Source organism: Petaurus breviceps, unplaced genomic scaffold (assembly GCF_028583685.1).
Source record: "Petaurus breviceps papuanus isolate PSGF00001 unplaced genomic scaffold, PetGlider_PUasm1.0 186, whole genome shotgun sequence".
In the NCBI taxonomy this organism is placed as follows: Eukaryota; Metazoa; Chordata; class Mammalia; order Diprotodontia; family Petauridae; genus Petaurus; species Petaurus breviceps.
The window spans coordinates 41,226,021-41,253,551 of record NW_027185798.1 but is presented as its reverse complement, the minus strand read 5'-3'; the positions used below and the strand labels follow the sequence as shown (position 1 = coordinate 41,253,551).

General features: G+C 38.7%; 1 protein-coding gene across 7 annotated transcripts in view; it reads right to left on the bottom strand.

Moving 5' to 3' along the window:
• Positions 1–27,443, bottom strand: part of CSDE1 (cold shock domain containing E1) — a 57,786-nt gene extending 30,343 nt beyond the window's left edge. For 4 of the 7 annotated variants that reach the window (XM_069090278.1, XM_069090281.1, XM_069090282.1 and 1 more), the window contains exons 1-3: positions 27,294–27,443; positions 10,273–10,678; positions 1,850–2,002 (exon numbers count right to left, since the gene is read on the bottom strand). In XM_069090278.1, the coding sequence (XP_068946379.1) occupies positions 1,850–1,993 (144 nt within the window). In that variant the 5' untranslated portion in view covers positions 1,994–2,002; positions 10,273–10,678; positions 27,294–27,443. Of the gene's footprint in view, positions 1–1,849; positions 2,003–10,272; positions 10,679–26,556; positions 26,580–26,647; positions 26,816–27,293 lie in introns of those variants that run through there. The other 3 variants (XM_069090280.1, XM_069090279.1, XM_069090284.1) reach the window with 3 other exon arrangements.
• Positions 27,444–27,531: the final 88 nt, after the last annotated feature.

The following is a 27,531-nucleotide window of genomic DNA, read 5'->3' as shown; positions in this document are numbered from 1 at the left end:
AAGAGAAAAAAAATTCAGTACAATTAACCCTGGATATTTCTCAATCTAGATTGTACACTCAATTTGGATGAACATGTCATTAAGAACCATAAACCTAATTTGGCTAAAATGTATAGACTTTCATTTAACTGAAATGCCAGTTATGTCAAAAGAGTGAGCAAAGATGACAAGGGATTTCAGTAGTGTTAGCCAGTAATGCTTCTGTGATCATGCTTTAGTCTCATTTCAGAAACTGCTCTTATTTTTATCAAATGTGGATTTTCATGGTCTCCCTAAAATTTCTATAATTCACAACATCTGAAAGAAAATTCTCATAGATGTTTTGTAGAAGGATGATATTCACTAACTAGTGGAAGTAGCTAGCAGAGCTGCCAAGATCAATGCAAGACATGACAGCTCAAACTACTGGTTTTTCCATGAGATGTTTGTTCATGACCAACAATATTTATGTAGATTTTTGGAAATGTCCAATATAAATTCTGATTTCAAAATTCATTAATAATGGTAATTTTACTAATGGCTAATAAGACATGCAACTTAGGGATAAGTACTAAAATTAGTGAAGAATGGACTACATCTTTTATAGAAGACATTTCAAAATCAGAAAACTGAAGAGAAGAAGCATGCTTTGTAAGAAAAAATGAAAACTAAAATATCTAAAAGATTTCCTTAATGCTACAACCTTCTCGGTATTATCAGACTATTAGAAAAATTGCAAAAGAAAAAAGTATATTTTTCCTAAAGAAAGACAAGGTTTAAGTGAAATCTTTTAAAGAAAATTTCATAATACATATATATGTACATGTGTATTTCAAAAGTTACATTTTCATTTACTCGTGTATCTGTTTCAGAAATAGCCTGGGAGGTTTTCATTCTCCTATTGTCACTTTTTACTTCTAACACCAGAAAAAAAAAATCAATTTAAGGAATCTGCTTTAAGGCTTCAAATGCAGTGCTCTACATCTGAAATTCTACAAGATAATTTCAAAGTATTTTAAAAACCTGTTAACCAAAAAATTTTGTCTCACTTGTTCAAAAGGCAGAATTGGTTCTTTAGAAATTTAAAAATCTAAAGCAAAAGATAAGCCAGTTGAATGAATGCTTCTATTTTTTTTTTAAAACCAAGTCTTGAGTCCTTTTGTAAGTCAGACTTGATGGACACGAAAATGTAAGCAATAAGATTTGTGTGAAAAGCTAAGCACTATTAATGGAAAAATAAAAAAAGGATTCAAACCCAGATTAAATGGAATGATACTGATCCCAGGAAATAAAGGGAACTATATCTCCCTTGTCTTGGTCCCTTCTTTAGGCGAGTATAGAAATGTTGCATCTAGTATCAGATATGGTTTCTTTGTCAGTTGTTCTTTACTAATTTTTTTTTCCTGTTAGAAAGGACAACTCAGGGAGGAAAAAAATATAATACTGGGAAGAGATTTTGGTGTTAGAAAAAAAAACCCAAGTTATTAATTGATGGGAGGGAGTGAAGCTTCTATTAGAAATAGTGCATCAAATATAATAAACAAGAGAAGTCAAGCACTGTGTAGAACGAAGAAACCATAACCATTAGAAGCTAAGCTGTTGTTTCTCCTTCCTCCCCTGAAGTATTCAGGGAGAACTATGATACAAGACTAAACCCTTTAATTAAAAAAAAAAAAAGGCACTGAAAAGTTAACAAAAGTAAAACTGAAGGTTAAGTTGAGTTCTAGTTCAAAAAATTGAAAACTCAACCTTAGTGCACAAAGCTTAGGTGTTAGAAAGTGAGTTTGATGAGATATTCATACAAACAAATTGGCCCTAAAAATCCATGCTACACACAAACTAAGCTGAGACAGCTATTTCCCTGACTTACAGATCTCTGATACAGGGGGGTCCTCTTCTGCTTTTTAGACCCCGATGAGGTAGAAGATGAAGAAGACAAAGGTAAAGGAAGAGAAGGACGGGGAACTGCAGGAGGGGTGGGAGGATCTGATGACACAGTAAAAAGGTTCTCCATCTCTGACAGCTGTGACAACATAGTAGAGTGTTATAACTATAGCTGACATTACAACAATTTGACATATTCAGTTGACACTGCTATCTTTCTGATCTTCAATGAGGTCTGTTTGGCTAAAAACCTTGCCCCGATTGTTTTTAATGCAGTATGAAAAGAAATGACTGTGTTGCTCTAATAATTCTCTTATTTGAAAGTTCTCTTTCAGAACAGTTTTCAGAACACTTTCTCAACTATTTCCAACACAGTTTCCTATCATAGAGTTTAGGAGTACAGAACCTTGCAAAATCCAAAAGCTTTAAAATTTTCTTATACCTATCACTAATGATATCTAAAACCCAACTTCCAAATTCCATATGGCTCTTATGTGTGCAAGATTATTCAAAGACCCCACATATCAATGTTAGATTATAACATGTCACTTAGTAGAGATGACAGAGATAATGGTATATTACAGACACTACACAGCCCCCATTTCTTTTCCTGACTAGAGGGGAAGGAGGACCAGAGATGATAGATGGTGGACTCAGGACTTATTTATCAAGCCACGGTAGCCAAAACAGGAGGAGAGAATGCTCTATTTCTTCCCTAGTTCTTCTCCACAAGTCTGGAGGGAGAAGAGAGAAGGAAGAACTGAAATATACCCCTCTCCCACTAACTTTGCTTACAAATAGGTCAAGGCCTTGGTACTTGTTTAACAGTTCTACACAAATCTTTATATCTTTATTCACTACCAAATTCTTCCTCCCTCCAAAATAAAGGGGGTTGGAGGTCCTAAGTCAAAGTAATCAAGTATATACAAAAACTAAGTTAACCAAAATTAGATTTCATTGTACTGAAAACTTAGTTGTATATTTAAAACAAGGTACGGTGGTACATATGTCTCTTGGTTAAATGTCATTAGCAAGAGGCGGGGCGGCTAGGTGATGCAGTGAATAGGGCACTGGACCTGGAGTCTGGAGGACTTGAGTTCAAACCCGACCTCAGACACTTAAAACTTACTAGCTGTGCAAAACTTGGGCAAGTCACTTAACCCCAACTGCTTTGCATTCCCCACTCCAAAAAGAAAAAAAAAGTCATTAGTAAGCAAAGTTTGAGCCTCAACTTTTGAGTACCATCAGCCAGATTTAATTAACGAAATATTTTTCATTTTTTTTTCTAGAGCAGCCTAATTTAAAAATATTAGCTTGAGGATCTGGCCTTTTAAGAAGTGGCCTGTAGGAAGAAGGAACTGTTTTGTTTTTATCTTCCTAACCTCAGCACCTAGTACAGCAAAGGACATTTAATAAATGCACATTGAAATGTTTAACTGAATTGAGTCTTTCAGTCCTCAGAGAAACTAAAAGAGTTGGGGTACAGGTAGGGAGTGGGTGGCACGGAGTGCCTCCTGAGCTTCTAAGAGAGAAAGAAACTCACCATAAAATTGTATTTCCTAAAGCAAAAAGCAGCACAAGGTACAAACTGGCTCCTAACCCTCTTATAGGTGTATTTTTCAAATTGCAGAGTACATAGATGTCATTGTTACACCTTATTTTCATGTGGTAAGGATAGAATGCTTGCCTTGGAATGAGGAAGATGTGATTTCAAATACTGCCTCAGACATTTATTACTGTTGTTAGTGGGTAAGTCATCACCTCTATTTGCCCAGCATGGTGTGGTGCAATTTGGGGTCATGAGACCTGGGTCTAAATCCTAGCTCTCAGACTTACTAGCTATGGTAAATACTTACTAGCTTTGGTAAATCACAATCTCTCTGCACTTATTTCCTAATCTGTAAAATTATGGAGATGGATTAGATGATCTTCTAAGGTTTCTTCTAGTTTTTTATTTCATAATCTTAAAATCTTAGATCTGGACCTTTATTGTGATCCTGCCATGATTAACTATCATTTCTCACAGAAACTGTTCTAACATTTTCCTTCTCTTTCTCAACATGCCTCCTCCTATCTCCCCAGTCTCCACACTTCAAACAGGTAAACAATCATTTCTAAATTACAAAGAAGACAGAGGTGATTCAATGAAACTTAGACCTCTCCTTTTCTAATCTCTTCAATATCAACTCTCCTTCCTTCTCCTACTCCAGTATCCTCTGACCAGAACTCTAGAGATCATGCCCTAGAGGTGGTGTAGAATTCTTACCCCGGGGCCAGACTGTGGAGATTGGAGAGGCCACAATACTAGATCTAGGCAGCCCCAGACTAGATCCATGTACTTTCACTCAAGTTAATCTCTGACCTTCCCAGAGTGTTCCCACATCTCCTCACACCTATTACACATCTCACTAGGAGGAGAAGGTACAAAAGATCAAAACCACAATACAATGGCTTCTATAAAAGATTCTGGTTCAACTAACTAATCAACCAGTAGCTTCACTCAAAATCCTAGCAATTTCCCAGACCAAACCATTTTTTCTGGCCACCACTCCCCAGATATGTGCAGTTTTTCACTTAGTATTTTTTTTCTCACAATAACTTTGTGGGTAGATGTCATTATCCCTAAGGCTTAGCACTTGTGTTTTTTTTTCCCCCCTCAATTCATTCATTTCCTCTCATGACTTCAATTCCCCAAAATTAATTTATTAATTTGGTAGAGCTGGATGTTTTTTTTTTCCAGTTGCTCCCTCCCCCCCCCACCAGTTACCCAAGACATTGTCTATCACTCACCACTAAAGCTAATAGTCAATTTAATCTACCCTCTTTTCCCTTTGGTCCCCTCCAGTGGTCAGTCATAACCTCTCAATCATCTCTCTCTTAACACTAGCTCTTTCCCATCTGCCTATTAACATGCACTGGCCATAAGACTGATTTAGAAAAAAAATGCCTTCTGTTGCCTCTTTGAACATGCCCAATTGTTGCCCCATTTCTCCCTTTCACTGCCAAACTTCTAGAAAAAGTTATCAACATCAGATGTCTCTTTCTTCAGTACCTACTTAACAGATCACAGACCTTATTGGAAGGATTGCAGAGCTCATCAGTTTAATATGCTCACAAAACAAAACAACAAAAAAAAGGGAAACTAAGGTTTCCCCAAAGAGAAATTTGTCCATAATCTCATGCAAAAGGCTCATCCTATCAACACTAAGCTGCTGTGAGTCAGTGACCTAATCGCCAAATACAATGAATGCCATCCCCCCCATTCTACCCCTCTTACTAGATATTCCCCAGTAGCAAAAAAGAAAAGTTCTCCCCTCCAAAGACCTCAGCACCATCAACTAGTTTGATATCAAGAAATCTTGTATGGTTTTACTCTCATAATTTCTCTCCCTCTCCCTTCTCTTTCTCTATTGGACATCCCCACCTAATTCCACCAGGACTCTAAAACTCCTCCTCCCTTATATCCAGGCCTATCAATTCTACTTCTGTGGTAAAACAGGTAAGAGTGCTAGAGTTCAAATACTTCCTCTGTGAGCAAGTGACTTAGACTGCTCATGTCACTCCTCCGCTATACATACACTATCTTAAACTGGAATAGTCCCTGCTCTCAAACATAAAATAGGCTCTCAAGATTTGAGCCTTTATTTTCAGTTTCCAATATCTAGGATGTCCTCTCCATTTTCACCATTTTTCAGTGTCCATTTCAAATGCTACCTTCTCCAAGTGATCCTCACGAATAGTAATGATTTTTCACAAGTCCCACAGAACATTTTGTCTGTAACTTTAATACACTTGTATGATGCTGTCTATTTGTGTTGGTATCATGCATTACTAGATCTTAAAATCTGAGAAAAAAATGTCTGAACTCTGTATCTCATCTACTACTGTTTGGCAGTGCTCTGTACAAAATGGGTTCTTAGTAACATTACAATTGCTTTTAAAAATCTAAACCGAGGACTTTTCAGTCTTGTTAAATCATACCTTACTCATTTTGGCCTCAACTCCAGCCTGAAGTAATTCTGAATGTCTGATATTTATCACCCTTCCCACCTTATTTTATTCATAAATCTGATAAACATTAAATATTTTTGTCACTTGGATAAAAAAGACAAAAGTTAAAGGATTGACCCATAGAATAATATGTAAGACTTCCATCTAAGCTGACACAAATCCCTTGGAATAATATTCTTTAGACAGGGTTGTTCAAAGTCACCTTAATTATATTATCATTCAACTCACACTTATCTATCTTCTGTACAAGGAGATCATGAGCCTTTATCCAGTGCCTGGCTGAGATTAAGATATAAAACCCTCTACTATATTACCCTGATTTAATAGCCTAGTTGCAATATTTAAAAAGGAAATGATGTTATGTTTAGCAATGATGACTTTTCAGTAAACTCAAGCTTGTTCCCAGTGATCCTTTGCTCCTTTTAAGTGTTTAGAATACATATCATTTTTGTTTGAAATTCCTAAACTAATCCTTTGGTGCCAATTTTTTGGGGGGAGGGAGGAGGGAAGGAGTGGAGTGATTTCCAATGATCTCTTAGCTCCCAAATTTAATGCCCCTTTCTCAATCCCAATCTTTCTTGATCTCTCTGCATTCTTAGACAATCATTACCCTTTTTCTCCTGTGTTTTTTGCAGTACTGTCTTCTGGTTTTCCTTCTACTGTATGACTTTTCCTTCCGAGTCATACCCACTAACTCCCATAGGGCTCTGTTCTGGACCCCCTTTTCTTCTACATTTCGATTGACAATCTCATCAGAATTGTGTATGGTTTCAATTATCACCTCTTGGCATATGACTTTCAGATCTACATGTCTAGCCCTAACCTCTCCCCTGATCTGCTTTGCATTTCCAACGGCCTTTTAGACATCTCAATGCCCCTGAACTCTGTATCTGAACATGCCCCTCAGATTTTTTAAAACTAAGTGTTTAAAATAGGTCTCATCATCAATCCCCCTAAACTCTTCCCCTTGCAACTTCCCACTTACTGTGGAGTACACAACGATCCTACCAGTTGCCCAGGCTTACAATCTCAGTGTCATCTTCAATGTTTTTCACCTTAGTCATTGTCCTGCTTTGTCATTTACTTCCACAATATCACTTAAATATATTTCATTCTCTCCACACACAAAGCTGTCACTACAATGTAAAGCCATGTTTAAGTGTAAAGCCTGGACTCTTGCAAGGGTTTAATAATGGTTCTCCTTGCCGCAAGTCTCTCCCCACTCCAATTCATCCTTCATTAATTAATCTTCCTGAAGTGCAGGTCTGACCATGCCACTCCCTTACTCAGACTAAGGGGCCCCTATTATCTTTAGGATCAAATATAAAATCCTGTTTTGGGTTTTAAAACCCTTCAGAACCTAGTGCCCTCCCACCTTTCCTCATACTTCACTTCATCTTTCATGTACTCTACACTGGCACACACTGGCCTTGCCATTCCTCCAATATCATTCTTTCTCCAACCCAGGCCTTTCCACTGGCTGACCTCTATGCCTGAGATAAACTCCTTCACCTCTGCCTCTTGGCTGCCTTCAAGACTCAGCTTGAACCCTACATTTTGCAAGACTACTTTCCTGTCTCGTACAGATCATCACCTGAAGCACCTTCCCTTTGAGATTAACTTCCATTTACATTGTGTATGTCACATGTATATATCTGCATACTGTATCCTCCATAGTGAGCTCCCTGAAAGTAGACATTATGTTTGTGCTTTTGTATCCAAAGCTCTTGGCATAGTGCCTAGCATACGCTGAGCATTTAATAAATGTTGGACGACAAATATACTGTGTCTCAAAGATGTCCAATGATGGCTCCATAGTCCTCTCTCTAAATTCTTTCAAGATTCTAGGATATAATTTCTCTGGGCCCTCAGGACTCAAATTAGTTAAGCAAAGAATTTCTAACTATTTTCATTCCCACCATAGGCTTCAATTGTCTTAAAAAATTTTGTCTTTACACCCCATTAAAATATTTTTTCCTCCTTGGTGATACACAAAAGGAATGGATTTATTCTACATTTCTGATTTCTTTACCTTTTTCCCTCAAGGACTAGCAAGCTTTGAATTTTAGTTTCCCTCAAACTCTTGTATTCTTCCTTCATCATGCTTCTCTTTTGACTTTCGGTATGTGGTGGTTAAAAAAAAGTCTGCTTATTACTACCATAATTATTTGAGATTTTATAGTCAGTTTCCTTTTTTCAGACTTCCCAAGTCCCTTCTGAGCAAACCCTAATGCATACATTTGGCATTCTATATTTTAAGTGTCTGTACAGCTTCTTAGGTATTTAAAAAGGAACAAAGGACTTAAGAAATTAGAAGGGAGGGGCGGCCAGGTAGCACAGTGAGTACTGTGGTGAGCACTGGCTCCAGTGTCGGGATGACCTGGGGATCGAATTCCGACTCAGACACTTAGCACCCACCCAGAAACACCTGTCAAGTTACTTAACCCCAATTGCTTAGGGGCAGCCAGGTGGCTCAGCAAGTAAAAGCATCGGCCCCAGTGTTGGGATGACCTGGGGATCAAATCTGGACTCAGATACTTAGCACCACACCCAGAAATAACTGGCTGTGCAACCTTGAGCAAGTTACTTAACCCTGATTGCTTAAAAAAAAAATTAGAAGGGATCTACAAGAGATCATAATGTAGTACACCCCTTTCTTTTTACAGGAAAGGAAACACAAAGGGGCTAAATGACTTGTCCAAGGCCACACAAGTAGTAAGTAGAGAACTGAAATTTAAACTCAGGTACTCTAATTCAAAATCCAATGCTCTTTCTCCTTTACCACACGTTGCCCTCCCTATAGCTGTGTTCAAGATATAGAAATATGAGGTTAGATTATTAAGGAAAACAGAACCTTTTAGTTTGCAGCTGTGTAAAGACATGCAATCCATATACTATGTAAAGTTTTAGTTTCTAACCTTTCCTTTTCACTCTTTGAAGATGAATCAGCAACAAAACAGGCTAATTTCAAATTGAATTTTAGTAAATGGTACCTGACAATTTCAGATAATCAAAAGACAGTCATCATCTCTCTTGTCTTTTCTCCTGGTTAAGCATTCTGGACTCCCTGAAGGAGCTATTTCTCATATCATGTGGTTTTCAGATACCTTGTTATCGTGGTTACTCTACAATCTCCTCTTAAATTTTGGTACCAACATTCCTCTTCAAATATGGCATCTAAAATGGTACCAACACTTCAGCTATAGTCACATTTTTATGATGCTTTTCCTCTAAAAACAAACTACACTCAAAAATCATTAACATTTAATACCAACAGACCAATTCTAGTCCTCAGTAAAAGTGTCAACAATATAATGCCCTCTAAATGAGGCTGAGGGGAGGGCTGTGAGAAGTGGTTGCTGACATAGCAGTATGGTCTAGGTAAAAACAGGAGGCATGCAAAGCCTGCTCAGAGAAATAGATCTCACCAGCTACACAGAACCTAGATTGGGGGGGGGGGGGTGTACTATAACAGCAAAAACAGCTGCTGACAGGCCAAAACTATCATAAAAATACTTCAGGGGTGGCTAGGTGACACAGTGAATAGAGCACCAGCCCTGGAGTCAGGAGGACCTTAGTTCAAATCTGGCCTCAGATTTACTTAACACTTACTAGCCGTGTTCCCTTGGGCAAGTCACTTAACCCCAACTGCCCAACCTTCCCCCTACAAAACAAAACAAAAAAACCCAAAAAGTACTTCAAAGGCCAGAGACGGACATTTTCAATAACATTAAAAACTGATCAGTAAAAACTGATATTACCACATCTCAAGACAAAAAGTAACCTATAGAACAGCAAAAATTGCTATCTGTTTACTGTCTTTGAAATCTAGAAAGACTACATATCTCTCCAACGGGAAGCACTGACAGATCAGACTGGATGCGTCAAATCCAAGGTGTCAAATATGTTCTTTAAATCAATACTCCTATCATCCTCCTCCCTGGGATTCTAAACAAGTAGACCTTCCAAACCAGTTCAGGGACCCAAGTACCCAAAGGCAGATAAACCTATGTCCATTATAAAGCGGTCCCTTTCTAGATCCCCCATGTGCTTTAAAGAAGGTGAATTAGCAGCAATAATAGTGCAAATGGAGATTCTGCTCTTGAAAGGCTGATGCATCAAACACAGTTGTGGCCAAAAACTGCTGGGGGGTGGGAAGAGACCCATAAAGAATTCAGAGACCTAAGAACAAAGTAACTGAGAGTTATCAAAGCAATCAGGTTTCAGAAGAATTCTGGAAGGAGATATAGTAATAATTATTTTATAGATAACCAGATAAAGGTTGAGTGTCATTATAGGGCAATGTTGAGTAGTTTATTTAGCACTGGATAATTTTAAAAATTAGCACTGAAACTTATTTTTGAAAAGTTAATATATAAGTGCTCTTTATGAACCTACCTCGCAGTGATAATCAAATATTGCACTTTCAGTAGTATTTGCTGATTCTTCTTTTTCAGCACACGTTTCAAAGGATGAAAATTTCTAGTATATTTTTTTAAAAAAAGAGAGAGAGCGAGAGGAAATGATCTACCAAGCTAATAGAGATCCGACTGCTGCTGCAGCGGGCAATCAATCTCACAGTACAGCACTGAAGAAAACAAAGACTACTAGCAGCGTTGGGAAGTGCTCTTGTGAAGCTGTTGAGTAGGCACAAACTTCTTGTTTCAGATCAAGTGTTGTGTCTTCAGCTTAAGTTTACTCTTCTTTGGTCTTGTTGGTTGTTACAAACGAGGCGTGTTCCTTGCCTGATCTGAACTTGAAGCAGCAGTTTCAGGTGGTAAAGTCTGTTCTGTTACACTTCATACTGGGGAAAAAAGAAATAATAGCACTTAGTATAATTTCATAATGGAATCAGAACAGTAAAAAGGGGCAGAGCTCACATCTATGCTAGATCAAAACAATTTGGCAATAAATTCTTGATATTATCTGGATGTATATCAAATGTAATAAACAATTCCCTTTAATAATAACAAACAATATAACACGTCACCTCTGGGATTCTGAAATCAGGGCTTGAACTTAATTTGGTACAAGCCAATGCTCTCCAGCATGTCTCTAATACCATTCTAGATGAAACTGAGAATACAACAGTGTAGCAGTCTCAGTCATTCGAACTTTTAACCTTAGTGAAGTAACACTTGCACACATGTAAGCAACAGTGTAAAGCACAGAGGATACAAAAAGAAGCGAAGATAGTCCCTGCACTCAAGTATCTTACAACTTCACAGGGGAGACAACAAGCAGACAAATGCATATTATGCAGGAAATAATTAACAGAGGGAAGGCACTAGAATTAAGAAGGTTGAGGAAGGTTTCCAATAAAAGACAGGCATTTAGCGAGTGGGGACTTAAAAGAAGCTAGAGAGGCCAGTAGGTGGAACAGAGAAGGGAATCCTTCTGGCAAGGGGGAGAGAGCCAGAGAGGATGGCCACAGGTAGACTGTCTTGTTCACTGAATAGCCAGGAGGCCAGTGCTACTGGAATGAAAAGTATGTGCCAGAGAATAAGGTATACCAGGGCTGGAGTTAGAAAGGCTCATTTTTTTGAGTTCAAATCTGTCCTCAGATATTTACTATCTGTGTGACTATTGGTAAGTCACTAAAAACATGGTTTGCCTCAGTTTTGTCATCTGTAAAATGAGCTTCAGAAGGAAAGGACAAACCACTCCATTATCTTTGCCAAGAAAATCCCAAATGGAGTTGTTGAACAGTAGGACCCGACTGAAATGACTGAACAACAAAAATGGATTGAAGGGATGAAATGGTGGTAGGGAAACTAGTCTGGTCAGTTAGCAAGAATTTATTAAGTGTTAATCATGTGACAAGTACTGTGTCGATATAAAGGCAAAAATATGGTTCCTGCCTTGAGAAACATACATTATAATGGGGGAGCCAATTTACAAAAAGTATTACTTCAAGGTATAATGGAAGGTATCTCAGAAGGAAGGGGGGTGGGGAAAGGAACAGGAAAAGGACATCTGGTTGGACTTGGGCTGAGTTTTGAGGGATTCCAAGGAAGCCAGTAGTAGGTACATGTGAGAACAGAAAGCAACCTGTGTGGGAGACAGTCAGTGAACAGACAGAGTTGATTGATGGAGCGTTGTGTGTAAAGAACAGCAAGACCAGTGTTGCAACATACAGAAGCAAAATAAGTACTGTAGCTTAGTATTTGATAAACCCAAAGATCCCAACTACTGGCTTAGTCACTCATTCTCTGACAAAAACCAGGAAAACTGTAAAGCAGTCTGGCAGACACTAGCTATAAATCAGTATCTCACATCCTATACAAAAAAAAAAGTTTCAAATAGATACATGACTGTAAGGGTAATATATCATAAATAGATTAAAGAAACAAAAAAGAAATTATCTTGAAGAACTATGGAGAGGGAGATTTCAAGAAGGAAACAAGTATTTATTAAGTGCTTAATAGGTGCAAGGCACTGTTAAAATATGACCAAGTAGGGCAGCTAGGTGGCGCAGTGAGTAGAGCGCCAGCCCGGAGTCAGGAGGACCTGAGTTTGGATCTAGCCTCAGACAGACAGACAGACAGACAGACAGACACACACACACACACACACAAACACTAGCCTTGGGCAAGTTACTTAACCCCAATTGCTTCCTCACCAAAAAAAGCAACAACAACAAAAAAAGACCAAGTAAGGAATAGAGAGAATCACCAAAGATAAAATGGACAACTGTACTTACATAAATTTTAAGCTTTTTTGGGGGGGGGGCGGGGGAGGAGGCACAAAACAAACCCAATGTAGCTAAATTATAAGAGAAATAACTGAACTGGTTTGTGTGGCCAGTCCACCAATGTGTTTCTGACTTGGTATTGTTAATAGACTCCTTTTAATTTTCTCTTGTCTGCCTCTTTTATTAAGGTGAAAGGCCCAAAATAGAATTTCCCTTTTAACAATCTGTGGAGCCCAAGTCAGGAGATGTCTGAGGGTAATTAACTCAAGACTATTACCAAAGGTGGTCCTCCACCTCCCAGAAAGCCTGCACTAGATACTCCCACATCTTGGGTCTCCAGGTGGTTTTACTTAGCAGTGAAGTAGCTTAAGAAATTTTACTCCCCAAACTTAAGAGCAGATAATGAGGAGTAAGTCCTGAACCAAAAACTGATTCTTTCTCACTTGTGTACAAAGAAAAGGAATGAAGCATGGAAAAAGATGTAAGTTGGTAAATGGGTCTTTACCCAACATTATAGGTTGTCCAGGAACAGAAAGGGTAAGGGAGAACTGTCCAGAAATGGGGTAGGCACAGAACCTTGCTGACTCCCCATTATGCAAGCTGTTAAAAAGTCTGGGAAAAAGGAAAAAAAAAGGTCGGGCCAAAAAGGGATTGGGAAAAAAAAATGGGGGGGGGGGAAGAAGGGGAATAGCCAGATAAATATGGGACTTTTATTATTAATTGCATGTTTAAAAAAAAAACCTAGATTCTAGAAGAAGAAAAAATGTGTAAAAATATAAATAAAAGATCATAGATCTTAAGGAACCACTTTTGCAGGGAATAATCAGAGAGGGGCTTCCAGTGCTGACAAGGTTTAAAAAAAAAATTTACCTTGGAGAACTTTGAGGGGAACACTTTTGTTACCCATAAAACAAAACTGTGGTGAGACAACACAGAAGGGGCTGCTGAGAAGGGTAGGGAAGACTAAAGCAAAACAGTACTCCCAGCTGTGGGTAACACTAAACAGGGACTCTCACTGACTTTGATTAGACTTCCAGCAGGGGTAAGAAAAACAAAAAATTCAGTCTTTCAGCTTTTACAATCCTGACTAGGTTAGAGACTGTAGAGATTAAATAAAGAAAAGGAAGGGATTCTTTTCTGGGTTTATAGAAATTTATAGCATTATAAACTAGAGACTAAAATTTGTAACTGAAAAGTATTATTTTTGTCAAAAATTTCTAAATTATGGTGACTACTAAAATATCTTAGTGGATCTTGGTGATTTGCAGATTAAGGATGAGTGGCAACAATCTCTCTATCCCATTTCAGGAGAGTTATAGCACTACTGCTACATGAGGAAATCTGTACAAGGGAAGATTCAGTGGAATGTTAGACTAGAAAATAATTGTGAAATAAGATGGACTTAAGAAGGCAGTGAAGATAAAGAAAGCTAAGTTAGTACAAAATAATTTATTGGCTCCTGGGGCTATTTTAAAGGAACAAAAAAAAAATATGAAAATGTTAAAGGGCTACCTTGAATCTTGGGGACCTGATAGCTGAAAAATTAAAAAATACTGGTAACTAATGGCCCTTGGGAAAAAAAAAATCAATATTTTGAATGTTGCCATTAGTGATCATAAATCCAGATTTACAGACCTTTATTCTAAAACCAAATCATAATATAGTCTCTAAATTTAAAGTGAGATATATTCTATTAGGATAATTGTGGTAAATTAGAACTTAATACAAAAAATACACTTGCTGTTTGGCATTAAGACAATATGCTGGAAAAATTAGGAAAACAAGTTAAAATCTAGTCTTAGAAATCTATTAGCTATGTAATCCATTTGCCTCAATTTTCCTCATCTGAAAAATGGGATCATGACAGTACCTACCTCACATGATTTGTAAAGGGTTTAGTAAAGTGTCTGGCACATGGCAAGCACTATATAATAGTAAATACAAATACTCTATGTTGGTCTTGAATGTAATTAATATGGAATGCTAAAAGTAATAAAATTAATGATTTTCTATGTAAAATAATGTGGAAGTGGATTTTATTGAATTGATGTTATCTGACTGGTAATAAGTTTGCTTCATGTTTTAAATAAATGATAACTTTAAAGTGGATAATCACAATAACTTACTATGGGGAGAAAAGTTATCCTTACCTGTAAGGTTCCTTGGGACTTTCAACTTGGGCAAGGTCATAAGAACTTATCAGTCATGCTGACCACATATTGTAAAATCCTAAACTACTGAAGTTTATATTTATAGTACTCCCAGTCAGTGGGGAAATTTACAAGTTTATGTAAATATATTCACTATAGTGAAAATTGAGTTTCATCTGAGATTTGGCTATCACTTATGAAAAGTGTAAAAAATTCTCTCTTAATAAACAGTAGACTGAAGCTACATCTTTGAACCAATTTAGTAACAACAGAATTTAGATTCAAAGATTTATTTTTGCTTAGGTGTAAATAGGCTATACAGATATATCTGTTAGCTTGGGGACCTACTCTAGCCAGCTCTGTCTAGGGATTGTGAATCAAATATGATGTGTTGACTACATATATTAAACTGTGATAATTCTTATTTTATAAAGGATAAGTAAAATGTCTTTTTATTTGCTCCCTATGTTAGGGAAACATGAGAAAACGAATAATATCCTAGCCCTAAGCTGTGATTAGTGAAATTTTGAACTTTGAGATAAAAATGTCTGGGGACCGTAATCTGATATTCTGAGTTTTGATTTCAGCTAGATTGTCATTTAGCCAACAGTCCACCTTTCAAGGGGAGTGCCAAGTACTGTCAAAAGGAAGTGTGGTCTGAGAACTGTTTAGTTCCTCTCCCTCATCCCTCAAGACCAATGACATTTCTGAGTGAACTGAATTTAAGTGAGCCAGAATTGCACTAAGTCCAGCTTCACAAAGTCATCAGCCTCACTCTCTCTTTCCTCAAAGTCCAGTGGCAAGATGATAGTCAGGATAACAGGCATGGCCTGGAAGAAGTGGATGACCTTGGTGTCTTCAATATCTACCTTCGTAGTGATTGTTGGAACAAACTGTTCTCATCTGCCCATTCTGCTGAGGGGAGGCCTGTTATCCTCAATCTGGGATAGCCTGTCCATGGTGTGGCCACTGAGCATGCTACAGCTCCTTAGAGCTGCCCACCGGTGAGTGTTAAGTGACAGGCAGACACTAAACGGTGGATGAGCAGCCCTGAAAGGGCTCAGAGAAAGTCCTATACACCTTTCTATGTAAGGTAGATAATTTTTGTGTATGGGGTACTCAGGGAGGCCCAGCACCACTCTCAGGTCAAGAGTAACTCCTCCTGGAAGAAAACTATGATTAGGGGTGGGGGAGAAGAGTGTAAAAGTATATGACCTATCATTTGAACATCCACAGAGTGACTATATTGAATAGCCAAAGTCCATGTGCTACAGGATATGTTGGGGGTTCAAAACTTTTCACGTGCTAAAGTATCTGTGGGTTTTCTCATGTTCGATGGGGACTGTGTGCTTTTGTTTACAATGCCTCCTTTGGTGCAAAGAACTGATCCCCAAGCCAACTCCCACGTTTACAAGCAACCAAGTGGCAGATGAGGATAGAATACTGATATAGGTCTAACTGTGGTGCTGCACCATGTATACGAACGGTTAGCACCACTGGGGGTCAGGGGAAGAATTATTGAAATTTGTGCTGTCAGTGACCCCACAGCTTCTACCCTTACTTGTCTTCTAGGTACTTGTTGATCAGTTATTTGGGGGAGGAGCCAGTTTGGGGCACATACTCTACCCTATCCCCTTCATTTTCTTGTAACCTGCTAGCTAGCACTCAGCTGTCCATATCCCTCATCACTAATCTCATTTCTGCAGGGCATTAGGGAGGATGTAAGAGACAATGGTCCATCCCCTCTTGCAAATGTGTATCTATCAGAAATGTCTTTACTCTTATGAGCAGTCCTGATTTGAATCCAGGGACTACCGTGCTTCCCGGATAATAAGACCTATCCCGAAAATAAGCCCTCTCCTTACTGTGTAAGATTCCTCTAAAATAAGCCCTCCCCCGAAAATAAGCCCTATTGAGATTGCTACTGTAGTGAAGGTGATCCCCTGCGCTACACGCTACATTACGGTACCCTCTGTATGCACCCCCTCCACCCCCCGGTGAAACACGTCATCCTGTTTTTCACCAGTGATTTGCTTATTGAATAAAGGTACATTTTTTTTGTTCACATTTACCTGTTTATTAAAATTGCTGTCAATGTTCATTAAAATAAGCCCTCTGGTGTTTTTTCTGTCCAAAAAAATAATAAGACAGTGTCTTATTATCGGGGAAACACGGTACTTCCCTTCTGGCCCAATAGCCAAGACATTTCTGCCTTTATGTTTTTTAATAAACTCCTTTTAGTTTTTAAATAATAAAAAGCAGGTAACTAGGGAAAAACATTTGCATTAAGTTTCTGATAAAGGCAAAGATAGTTTCTTAAGGAAAGAAATCCTTATCAATAGTCATATGAAAAAATCCTCCAAAAACCTAATAATTAGAAAAATGCAAATTAAAGCAACTAACAACATCAACAACAACAACAAAGGAAATGGGAAGGGGAAAACAGGTACATTAATGCACTGTCAGTGGAGCTGTGAACTAGTCCAGCCTTTCCAGAAAGCATACCCTTTGCCCCAGATACCACTTATTATGAAGTCCATACCACCAAAATATTAAAGAGGAAAAGGACCCATATTATAGCAACTTTCTTGCAATGGCAAAGAACTGGAAACTAAGTGAGTGCCCAGGAAATGGGGAATGGCTGAACAAATTATGGTATCTGAATGTGATGGTATACTCCTGAACTGTAAGAAACCATTAAGTAGCTGGTTTCAGAGAAACCTGGAAAGACTTGTATGAACTGATACTGAATGAAGGAACGGAACCAGGAGAGCAAGTTACACAACAATAGGAACATAAAGACAAAACAACTTTGAAACACTTAAGAATAAGCAACCAGGATTCCAAGACTTGCTACCTACCCACCTCCTTCCTGACAGGGAAATACTCAGGATGCACAGAGAGATACAATTTTTTGGACAGTAAATGCAGAAATTTGTTATGTTTAACCATATACATTTATTACAAGTTTTTTTTTTTTCCAGTGGTAGAAGGGGGTCAGGAGGGGCAGGAGTAAAGGATTTTTAATAGAAAACAATTTAATTATAAGGTCAATGTTGATGGATCATAGAGTATAGACAATACATCAATGAGTCTAAAGTATAAGAAGACTGGAAAAGTAGAAAGGGACCAGCTTGTAAAGGGCTTTAAAAGCCAAAAGAGAGGATTTTATATATGATCTGGAGAGAAGAAGCTGCTGGAGTTTACTGGGGGAAAGAGGCTTAGTAGACATGTTAGAACTGCCATTAGTTCATTAATCTAAGTATGAGAATAGTGCCTGTTTTCCAATGGAAAAAAGCTAGTGCCTCTTAGTGAGTGAAGAAAATACTCCTATACAAGTTGCCTATACAAATTATTTTTTAAAATGGAGCAAAAAGTCTATCATCCAAGAGCTACTTCATAACAAGGAACAGTAATATAAAAAAGGAAGCAACTCTGAAAGACTTTAGAATTCTGATCAACACAGTGACAAACTATGACTTCAAAAGATGAAGGTGATTAAAGCAGTTCTCAAACTTTTCCATTCTTAGAAACCCAATGATTGAGGACCCCTTCAATAAAGAGCTTTTGTTAATGTGAGTTATCTCTATTGATATTTGCCATATTAGAAATTAGAACTTAATGTTATTATGTAAATAGTTCTCATGTAGTAGACCCCTGGGAGACATTTTTGGAACTACTGGATAAGAGATTCAGAATGAGACATATATTTTCAGATATAGCAAATTTTTTTATTTGTTTTGCTCGATGGGGGAGGGATAGGAATTTGTGAGAAATCAGTGATGCAAAGAAAATAGCTTCAACAAAACATTCTCATAAAAAGAACAGAAGGGAGTTCAGAAGGGGACACAGACAAACAGGTTAAGTTTGCTACCACCCAGTTATACATAATATGTACTTTTAAAGACTGGCATCAAAGGTGGGTGACAAAGTTTTGAGTCTGGGTAACTGAGGAAATGGTACTGCCAATTAACTGAATGGGGATTTGAGGAAGGTAAGAGAGGAGAGTGAGTTTGGAGTTAGATAGGAGGATTGTGAAGGGAGGTAGTATAGTGTAGCTGATGCTAGAATTAGCCAGTAGACTTCGATTTGAATCCTTGATTTGCCACTTACTAGCTGTGAAATTTGAGGCAAATTATTCTACTCACCTGTAAAATGAGGATAATACACTAACCACCTTTTTGTAAATGGTAAAGAGCTGTGCAAATAAAATTATTTCTTTTTCCCCTGGACTACACCCCTTCTCATCTCTCCTATTCTAAACCATTCTTTATACCTCCCACCATTAAGTTTTCATATACATAGATCAGGTCATTTTTTCTCCTAAAATATCTGAGCAAAATAAACTGCTGAGAAAAATATTTCCTTTCCTAGCATTCACTCTCTTTCATAATCTGGCTCCATCTATCCTGATACATAGATGGAAGCCAGATGAAATAATACTTGTAAAGTGCTACATAAACCTTAAGGCATTATACGGTATATACACACATATATGTATGTGTATATGTTAGCTAGTACTATTATTATCTTCCCTCTACCCATGGTCAAATTAAGGTTCTTCACTGCTTTTTGAATTTTCCTACTTTCTTCAAGTTCTAAGCCTTTGTTCACAATATTCCTTTTATGTGGGATATCCAACTTCCTCCTCTTAGTACAAAGACTTCACACTCCTTATTTAAAGCCCTATTGAAATGTCACCTCTTCTTTGAAGCTATCCTGGTGTAGGTAAGGACTGACCCTCTTCACAGAGCACTTTATTTTGTAACTGACTTGTGTAACACTGTTTATTACATGGGTGGCTTACCCTTCAATACCTGTAAATTTCATGAGGGTAGGGAACTTTCTAAACTTTGTACCTTCTTTAGCATATAGGCACAGTGCCCTTGCACACAAGATTTATTTAATTCTTGTAATCTGCCTTTACCACATATATGTATCTTTTCTTTACCTTCAGTTCTTTATAGTCCCTGCTATTCCAACCAGTTTTATTCAGGGGGTGGCTTCCTTCCCCCTGAAACATACCACATCACATTCCAATACAGCTCATGCGGTTTCTATACTTTTTTCTTTCTTGGCCCTATCCCAAAATTGAAAGGAAAAAAAATTCCCTTGTAATAAATGTGTATAGTCAGGGAAAGCCAAGTCTCAATCTGGCTGTGTCTGAAAAAGGTATGTCCTATTCTGTAACATAGTTGGGCACCAGTCTTTCAAAACTGTGGTTCATCAGAGTCCTTGTTTTTTCAGAGCTGTTTTCCTTTAGTAAAAACTTTTAGTAAAAAAAAATTGTAAAAACTGTTTTCCTAGTTTGGTTCACTTTACTCTGAATCAGTTCATACAAGTCTTCCCAAGTTTCTATGAAATTGTTCCCTTTGGTGTTTTCTGTTCATTTTCTTTCTTTTTTGCATGTATTTTTTTTCTTACTGGTATTCCTTCAAGAAGACAGATTTTGAGCTGGAAAACACTTTTAAGGCCATCTAGTTCAACCACCTCATTATATAAATGAGGAAACAAGTCCAGAATTGAAGTGACTTGGCCAAAGCCATATAGAAAATAAATGTCGGAACTTATTTGACCCCAGGATCTGTTGACTCCAGATAATAATGGCAGCAACAATAACAAGATTTACACAGCATCCACCATGTGCCAGGCACTGTGCTAAGCACATTATGAATATCTCCTTTGATCTTCACAACAACTGCACGAATGAGATGTTATTATCTCATTTTACAGAAAATGTAGGCAAAATACAGGAAACTAAGGCAGAGGTAAGTGACTTGTCCAAGACCACACATCTAAAGTGTCTCAGGCTAAATTTGAATTCAGGTCTTCCTGACCAGCCCCAGGGGTCCAAGTTACTGTTCCAAGTCGCTGCCTTAAATCCAGTACTCTTTTCACGATAAGCTCATCTGTTCAAAATCACCACAGATCCAATACACACAGAACTCCTCCCCTCCTCTGAATTACCAACGCTCATTTTCTGCATTACTCATTTTGGTACTAAATTATATGATGCTTTGCACTGTTAATTAACCATTTCATGTTTATATCTCATCTCCCCAGTCAGATGCAAAACTCCTGAAAAGTAGCTTACTGTCTGAAGTTTACTCGTTTTAAAATAACCTATCATATTCCACAGCATGCTATATTTAAATGGTATACTGGCAAAAACGACATGATACAGCATTTAATCAATATGTTTTTATAAAATATTTTGATATTAACAGAACACCTCAAATTTTTCTTTAGGAATCAAAGGCACTCAAAATTGCTCTGTGGTAAGAGACACAAGCCCATTTAACAGAAATCTCTCATGAAATCCTTGTGGACAAGATGGAAGTATGTGGGCTACATAAAAAGTGCCCAGGAATCTATTCTGTTCATTTTTTTTTTTGGGGGGGGGTAGATTGAGGGGCAGCCAGGGTCACACAGCTATTATTTTAAAATGGACTTGAACTCAGGTCCTCCACTGAGCCATTTAGCTGCCCTGAATATTTTTATTATTTACTTGAACAAAGGCAGAGACAGCATATTTTTCATATCTGAAGATAATATAATGCCGGAACTGGAATGAACCTTGAAGGTAATATTTAGTCTTTGTAGATAAGTAAACTGAGGTTCAGAGACAGGGAAATGTCACCATCATGGACATAGGCCAGTTAAAAATCCAGCCTGGGACTTTGTAAGTCCAGCACTATTTCCAATACACCCCATTGTGTACTGATAGAGGTAGGATCCAAAAAGGTCAATAGGTTAGAATAATGGGGGTGACCATCGAATGACATTTAATATGAATAAATACAAAGCCCCATACTGGGATAAAATTAGTCGCACAAGTCCTAACACATCGAGAGTTAACAAGAAAAATGACCTGAAGGTTTTAAAGGACTGTAAACTCAAGGAGTCAACAGTGTGATATGGTAGCCAAAGAAGTGAACATGATCTTAAGTCTACATGTACTGGCTGAAGGAGCTAGGGGAGTTCAGCCTGGAAAAGACTTAGGAGAGACTAGACATCTGTCTTCAAGGATATAGAGGAAAAAATTATTAGCAAACAGCACTGGCCAGCAGTAGAATGTGTTCCCTTAAGATCACAGTAGCACAGAATTCGAGATTGAAGGAATCTTAGAGGTAGTCAAGGTCAGCACTGTAATTTTAGAAAACAGGAGCTGAGGTCTGGATAAGTTAAATGACGTGCCTAAAATCACAGAGTAGTAAGGAGCAGAGATGGCATCTAAAACCAAGTCCATGCATTTCAACTGCAGCTCTCTCTCCCTGTAACACATTGTACCTCTGGTTGGTGCTAAATTTCTTACCACTAGAGAGAGGTCTGTTTGTTAGCAATGTTGTAAAAGGGATGGGGGAACAGTAATCCTGGTTTAGTATGGGTTAGTCTGGTGATTTGTTTAACTGCAAACCTGAATCATGCAACAGCTTAAGCCAAGACTATAAAACAGAAAATAACAATTGAAAACCTATTAAAATCTTGAATATCTTGAACTGGATTAACCCAATTTGGGGTGGTGTTATTTGAAAACATCACACTTGCTACTGACTATCCAAATAGAAATAAGGTACCTTTTAAAACCCAAGGGCAGGATTAACATAGAACTAGTCTCCAGCATTAGTAAAACTTGTTTTGTCTCGCTCATTAAAGTTCACTAAACAATATTTCTACATTTTACAAAGTGAATGGTTTAATACTTTATAGCACCTTTATAGGAGAAGATTTGTTTGACATTTTATCTTCATTGGATATACATTTATGCAATGAAATAATATCAACTTTCATTTGCCACAAAGACATTTCATTTCCAGTGGGTTGTTTTTAAAAACTGGTTTTGGGCTTCCACATTGACTCTTTGAACACAAACAACATTGTGAAACTTTAATTTAAATGAAGACTATGTACCTGAGAATTTTTGTAATATAATGAAGGATTCTTTTCATATACTAGCTACCAGCCCATTTTTCTCCTCAATTAAAAAAATGCTACTCTGGAAAATATTACCTCCTAAACTTTCCCCAATATTATCACTTTTTAAAGAAGTTACAGGTTAAATTATTTTACTTGAATCAAAGCAAGATATATTAGAATCTTATTTTCTCTTAAAAAGATGACTAATTTTACTTTCTTATTAAGCATAACCCCAGTTAATTTAACCTTGTGGAAACTATTCAGAACATTTGTACAAGCAACCACTTAGGGAAAATTAATGAACCAGTCCACAATCCTCTCTGGCCTTTCACAGAAAGCAATCCATTCCTGGTTCTTGGACCTTCCCCTCTCCCCCCTCGAGGGAAAATCAAGGAGAAAGACTCAAATGGGTGATAGGAATAGTTTTATCTAGTTTAGAAATTTGAATTTAGTCAAACGTGAAGCCAACAGTCAATTTAAATGAAGAGTTGTTACCATGAAACATATCACTAAGGCTATCAGAACAACTGCCTCTCACACTGTGTTCTGATAAAGGAGGTTCACAAAAGAAAAGGGACACCTTGTAGAGAGTAAGGTGATAATACCACTGATATTTTCAGTTAACTGAAAAGGTTTTCCATTCCCTACTCCAAATTTTAGAGGCCATCAATCTGATATCCTCTATAAACACTAAATTGTTGGTTTTAGAAAGGTTCCTTTCACCCCAATGAAAAACTTTCCTTATAACTGAGGTGAAAAGTTAGATAATCAAAGAGCTAGATAAAGAGAAAAGCAGAGTAGTATAATCAATGAACGCTGGGTTTGGAAATCAGAGAGCTTGTATTCAAATCCTAAATCTGCTACTAATTATAAATGACCTGAGTAGGTCACATAATAATGTGATTTCTATTTCTTTATCATTTTAAGGTTTACAATGCACTCACATTAACTCATTTGATCCTCAAAAATCTCTGTGAAGCAGATGCAATTGTCATTTCTATTTTATTACAAATGGGATAGTGAAGTTTTACCAGGTTAAGTGACTTGCCCAGGGTCACACTGCTACTAAGTGTCTGGGGCTGTCTGAACCTCAGTGTCCACTGTGTCTAGGCATACTGGCTGCCTCTAGGCACCCTGATATAACTCTCAAAAAGAAAAAGAATGGATTAGATGGTCTCTAGGGCTGTTCTAATTCTTAATCTTATGAAATCTAGTATTCTAAAACTGACAAACTTGCAAACTCCTTGCCACATGAATCCAAGGAGCTAGAATTTGTTGCGATAAATTCAAACCATTATTTTGATATCAGGTGATTATTATGAGCTACTTTTCACTTAAAACATTATTTATTTGGAGACATTATAACATGTAGAATGAATAGATGACAGAAATAAAAATGTTAGTGTATATTCATATTCACCAGTTAGCTATATATACACCCATACACTTATAAACACAAGTTAAGCTATGTTCAACATAACTCTTCTTGATAGACCATAGCTGCTAAATGAAAATAACTAAAATTCATATATATCACTTGGCAAACTTCAAAGACTTTAACACATATTTTATTTGAGCCCCACAACAACCCAGTGATGTAGGTGCCATTACCCCCATTTTAGAGGTGAGAAACCTGAGGCTGAGGTGAAGTAACTTATCCAGGGTCATATAGAGAAGTTAAGCGGCAAGCAGTGGCTTCCTCAGGCACTAAGTTCATTAGCAATCTCAGAAAGGTTCTCACTTCCCCAATGGAAAATATTACTCATGAAATAGTAAAAAATTACAAGTATTACAGAGAGTGAGGTAGCATGATGTAGTGGAAAAATCACTGGTCAGGAGACCTGGGATTGTATCCTGTCCCAGACACTCTAGATGTGTGGCTCTGGGCAAGTCTATTTTCTGAATCTGTTTCCTCACCTATAAAATGTGAATTAATCACATCCTTAGAACCTCTCTCGGAGGATCCTTTTGAGGATCAAATAAGGTCCTATTGGTAATGCAGCTTTTAAATCTTAAAGAGTCACAAACTTATCATGAAAAAAGTAAACTCCTGAGAAATGGCAGACCAATTTCTTATACAGGAATGAAAAAAATTGGTGGCTCTTGTACAAAGACTCTGAGACAGTGGAATCAAAGAAGCAAGGATACAAATAACCAACAGACAGTGTACTGGCTGTGAATGCAAACTGAAGTGCAGTTTTGAAGAAACTTCTGGTCACAGATCAGATGTTTTTTAGTCACAAACCAACAGTAAATTCACCTCTGGACACAAACACTGATTATTTCCTAGGTAAAAAGGACAATATACCTCTCCAATGAAGATTAATCTAGAAAATTCCACTTATTTAGGCTCATTAAAAAAATGAAAGAACAGGCTGAAGATAAAATGCTTTATCTCACTGGAGAAATTTCACCACTTAAAACTAGGAAATGCTAGAAAGCAAGACTATTAAAACCAATTCACTCAAACAAGCATAAGATAATTTGAGGAGAGAGAAAACACTAAGGTGATAAGAAAAGCCATAAGAGATGGCACATCAGCTGGGCACACTGAAAAGATACTTTCAAAAAAGATTCTCTTCTATGAATTTAGGTCCCTCAGATTTGAACTTTGATTCAACTTTTATATGAAGCCAGGAATAGGAACAGACAATGAATTCTTAAAAATGTGCTTTTAAAAGTCCTCTTAAATATACACACTCAAAGGCTCACTTTGTAGTATACAATCCAAAAAGTTAATACAAAAAATACATCCAAAGTGCTTTTTTCTATTACAGTTTAGTCACTCAAAATTATGGCCAGTTATGGCTTTAAAGTTTTTTTTTTGGGGGGGGGAGTAGGATGGGGGAAAGTGTGATAAAACCAAGGTAATCTTTTCTTCTCTCTAAAATGTGGCTGCACTTTTAAACTACACCTTTTAGAAGTCAAACTTAAGAAAATTAAAAAAGAAAAAAAGGAAACCTATCTTCTGGGTCTCAGTCAAATACTTTACTTTTCAACTCAGTTGCTATAAATATCCACCCAAATGCTAAGCATCCCGAGCAGCTGCATAAGCAAATACTTAAGACACAATCATCCATTTCTGTAATAAGGCTCAAAGAAAGCAAAATGAAAACAATGCTGAAATACAGGTTTTTCTGATGTGGTGACATTTAAATCTTTGGTTAGCTCCGAAAGAACACAATTACTGTACTTTCTTCAGTATTTTATCGAAAGTTTGCCTAATAATACACCTTCTAGAATCCCAACGAACACATATATATTGCTGATGAACTAAATGTTAGTCCTGGCTGCCTTAGAGGGCGGCATTTGCAAGTAATGGGGCCAGTATTTAAATGCGCCCAACTCTAGCTGTTTATTCCCACCGATTTCCATTCAGAGTAACTTGGTAAAACCCAAGGTCCACTGAATAAACACCTACGCCGGTCACATGTCACAATTTCTTCCACTGCTTCCCCGAACCCCTATTAAATTAGGGACAAAGTTTTTTAGATACAAACTGTTAGGAAGTTATTAGTTGCCAGAGAATCGTCGGGCTAAGTTTCCAGAGCTAAGATGTGAGAAATGGAAAAGTGAATTAAAGGAACGTCTTGGAGTACTTCCCAAGCCCAAAGGTGTTTTGTTGGGCAGGGCCACCTCTGTGTTATAGCAAGGAAAGCTACAAAAAAATAAGAAACCGAGGCATTAAACCGATTTCCTGATAAGAGGACCACTAGGGGAGGGTCACTCCGAACGCCGCTTGCCTCCGTGGAGCCCGAAGTTCCGGGAGACCCAGCTGCGGGAAGAATGACGAAGCTAGGCCGCTCTTGCACAATGTGGGCCGCGGTCTTGCACCACCACGGGCGCCGCCAACCCTAAGCCCCAAGCGGGGGGAATGCAGAAGCGCCCCTCGCACAGGTGACAGGGCCGGGGGCCACGTGCCTGGAGAGTTCCGGTGAGCCGGTCTAGGACCCCGGCCCGGGAAGTGCTCCAAAGGAACAGGAGGCATGCCGCCTCAGCCGCACCGGCTCACCGCAGGAGGCTGAGAGGTGGCAGGGGCTCCCTAGCTCGGGCGGGGGCTCCGCCGCCACACAAAGGGAAGGCACCACCGCCGCACTGCGCTCTGGGACTCGTAGTTTGGTCCCCGGGTGGGTACAATGCCGGGAACAGAGGAGCCGGATCCAGTCCAGTCCCGGGCCCCAACTCAGCTGCCGCTGCCGCTCCCAGTCACACACAAAGGACCGCGCCGCTCCCCCCGCCCCCGCCCGCCGGGACTTGTAGTTCCAGTTCTTAGGCCAGGCCGCAGAGGGGGGCGGCAGCTGGACTACAGTTCCCAGCACCCTCTGCTTCCGAGCCCCGCACCCTCTGCCTCCATCTTGGCTGCGGTCGGAGCCTCCATCTTCGCCCCCCACCCCCACTTATACCGCCCCCTCCCCCCGCCTGACCCCGGCTCCCCAGCCGCAGCTCCCCAGCCTGGTGCGTGGCCCAGGCGGTTGGGCTCCGAGCGGGTGGTAAAGCCCTAGACACCGGGCTCGGAGAAACGGGAGGGGCCTTCCCCCTTAGAGCTCTAGGGGGTCTCCATTCTAGGCCCAGTAGTCCCTCCCCTGAGTCGTAGTTTGATCCTCTGTCCCTAGCCCGGTACCCTCCCGCTCCCAACGGGGTCCCGAGGTCATACTCACCCCAACAGCTCAGCGCCCCCTCTCCAGCGCCGCCATAAGCAGCACGGCCCGGTACGTAGGAATAAATCTCGCTCCTCTCGCGAGAGTAGCGAGCTACGAGCGCGTGCACAGGGAGGTGGAAAGCCTTCATGCTACGCTTGCGCAAAGAAGCTAAGGGACGCCGACCTGTCTGTCGGTGTTTGCCCTCAGTTAAGATGGCTGCGAAGGTCCTTCCCTTTCATTCCCTCCCCTCCCACGT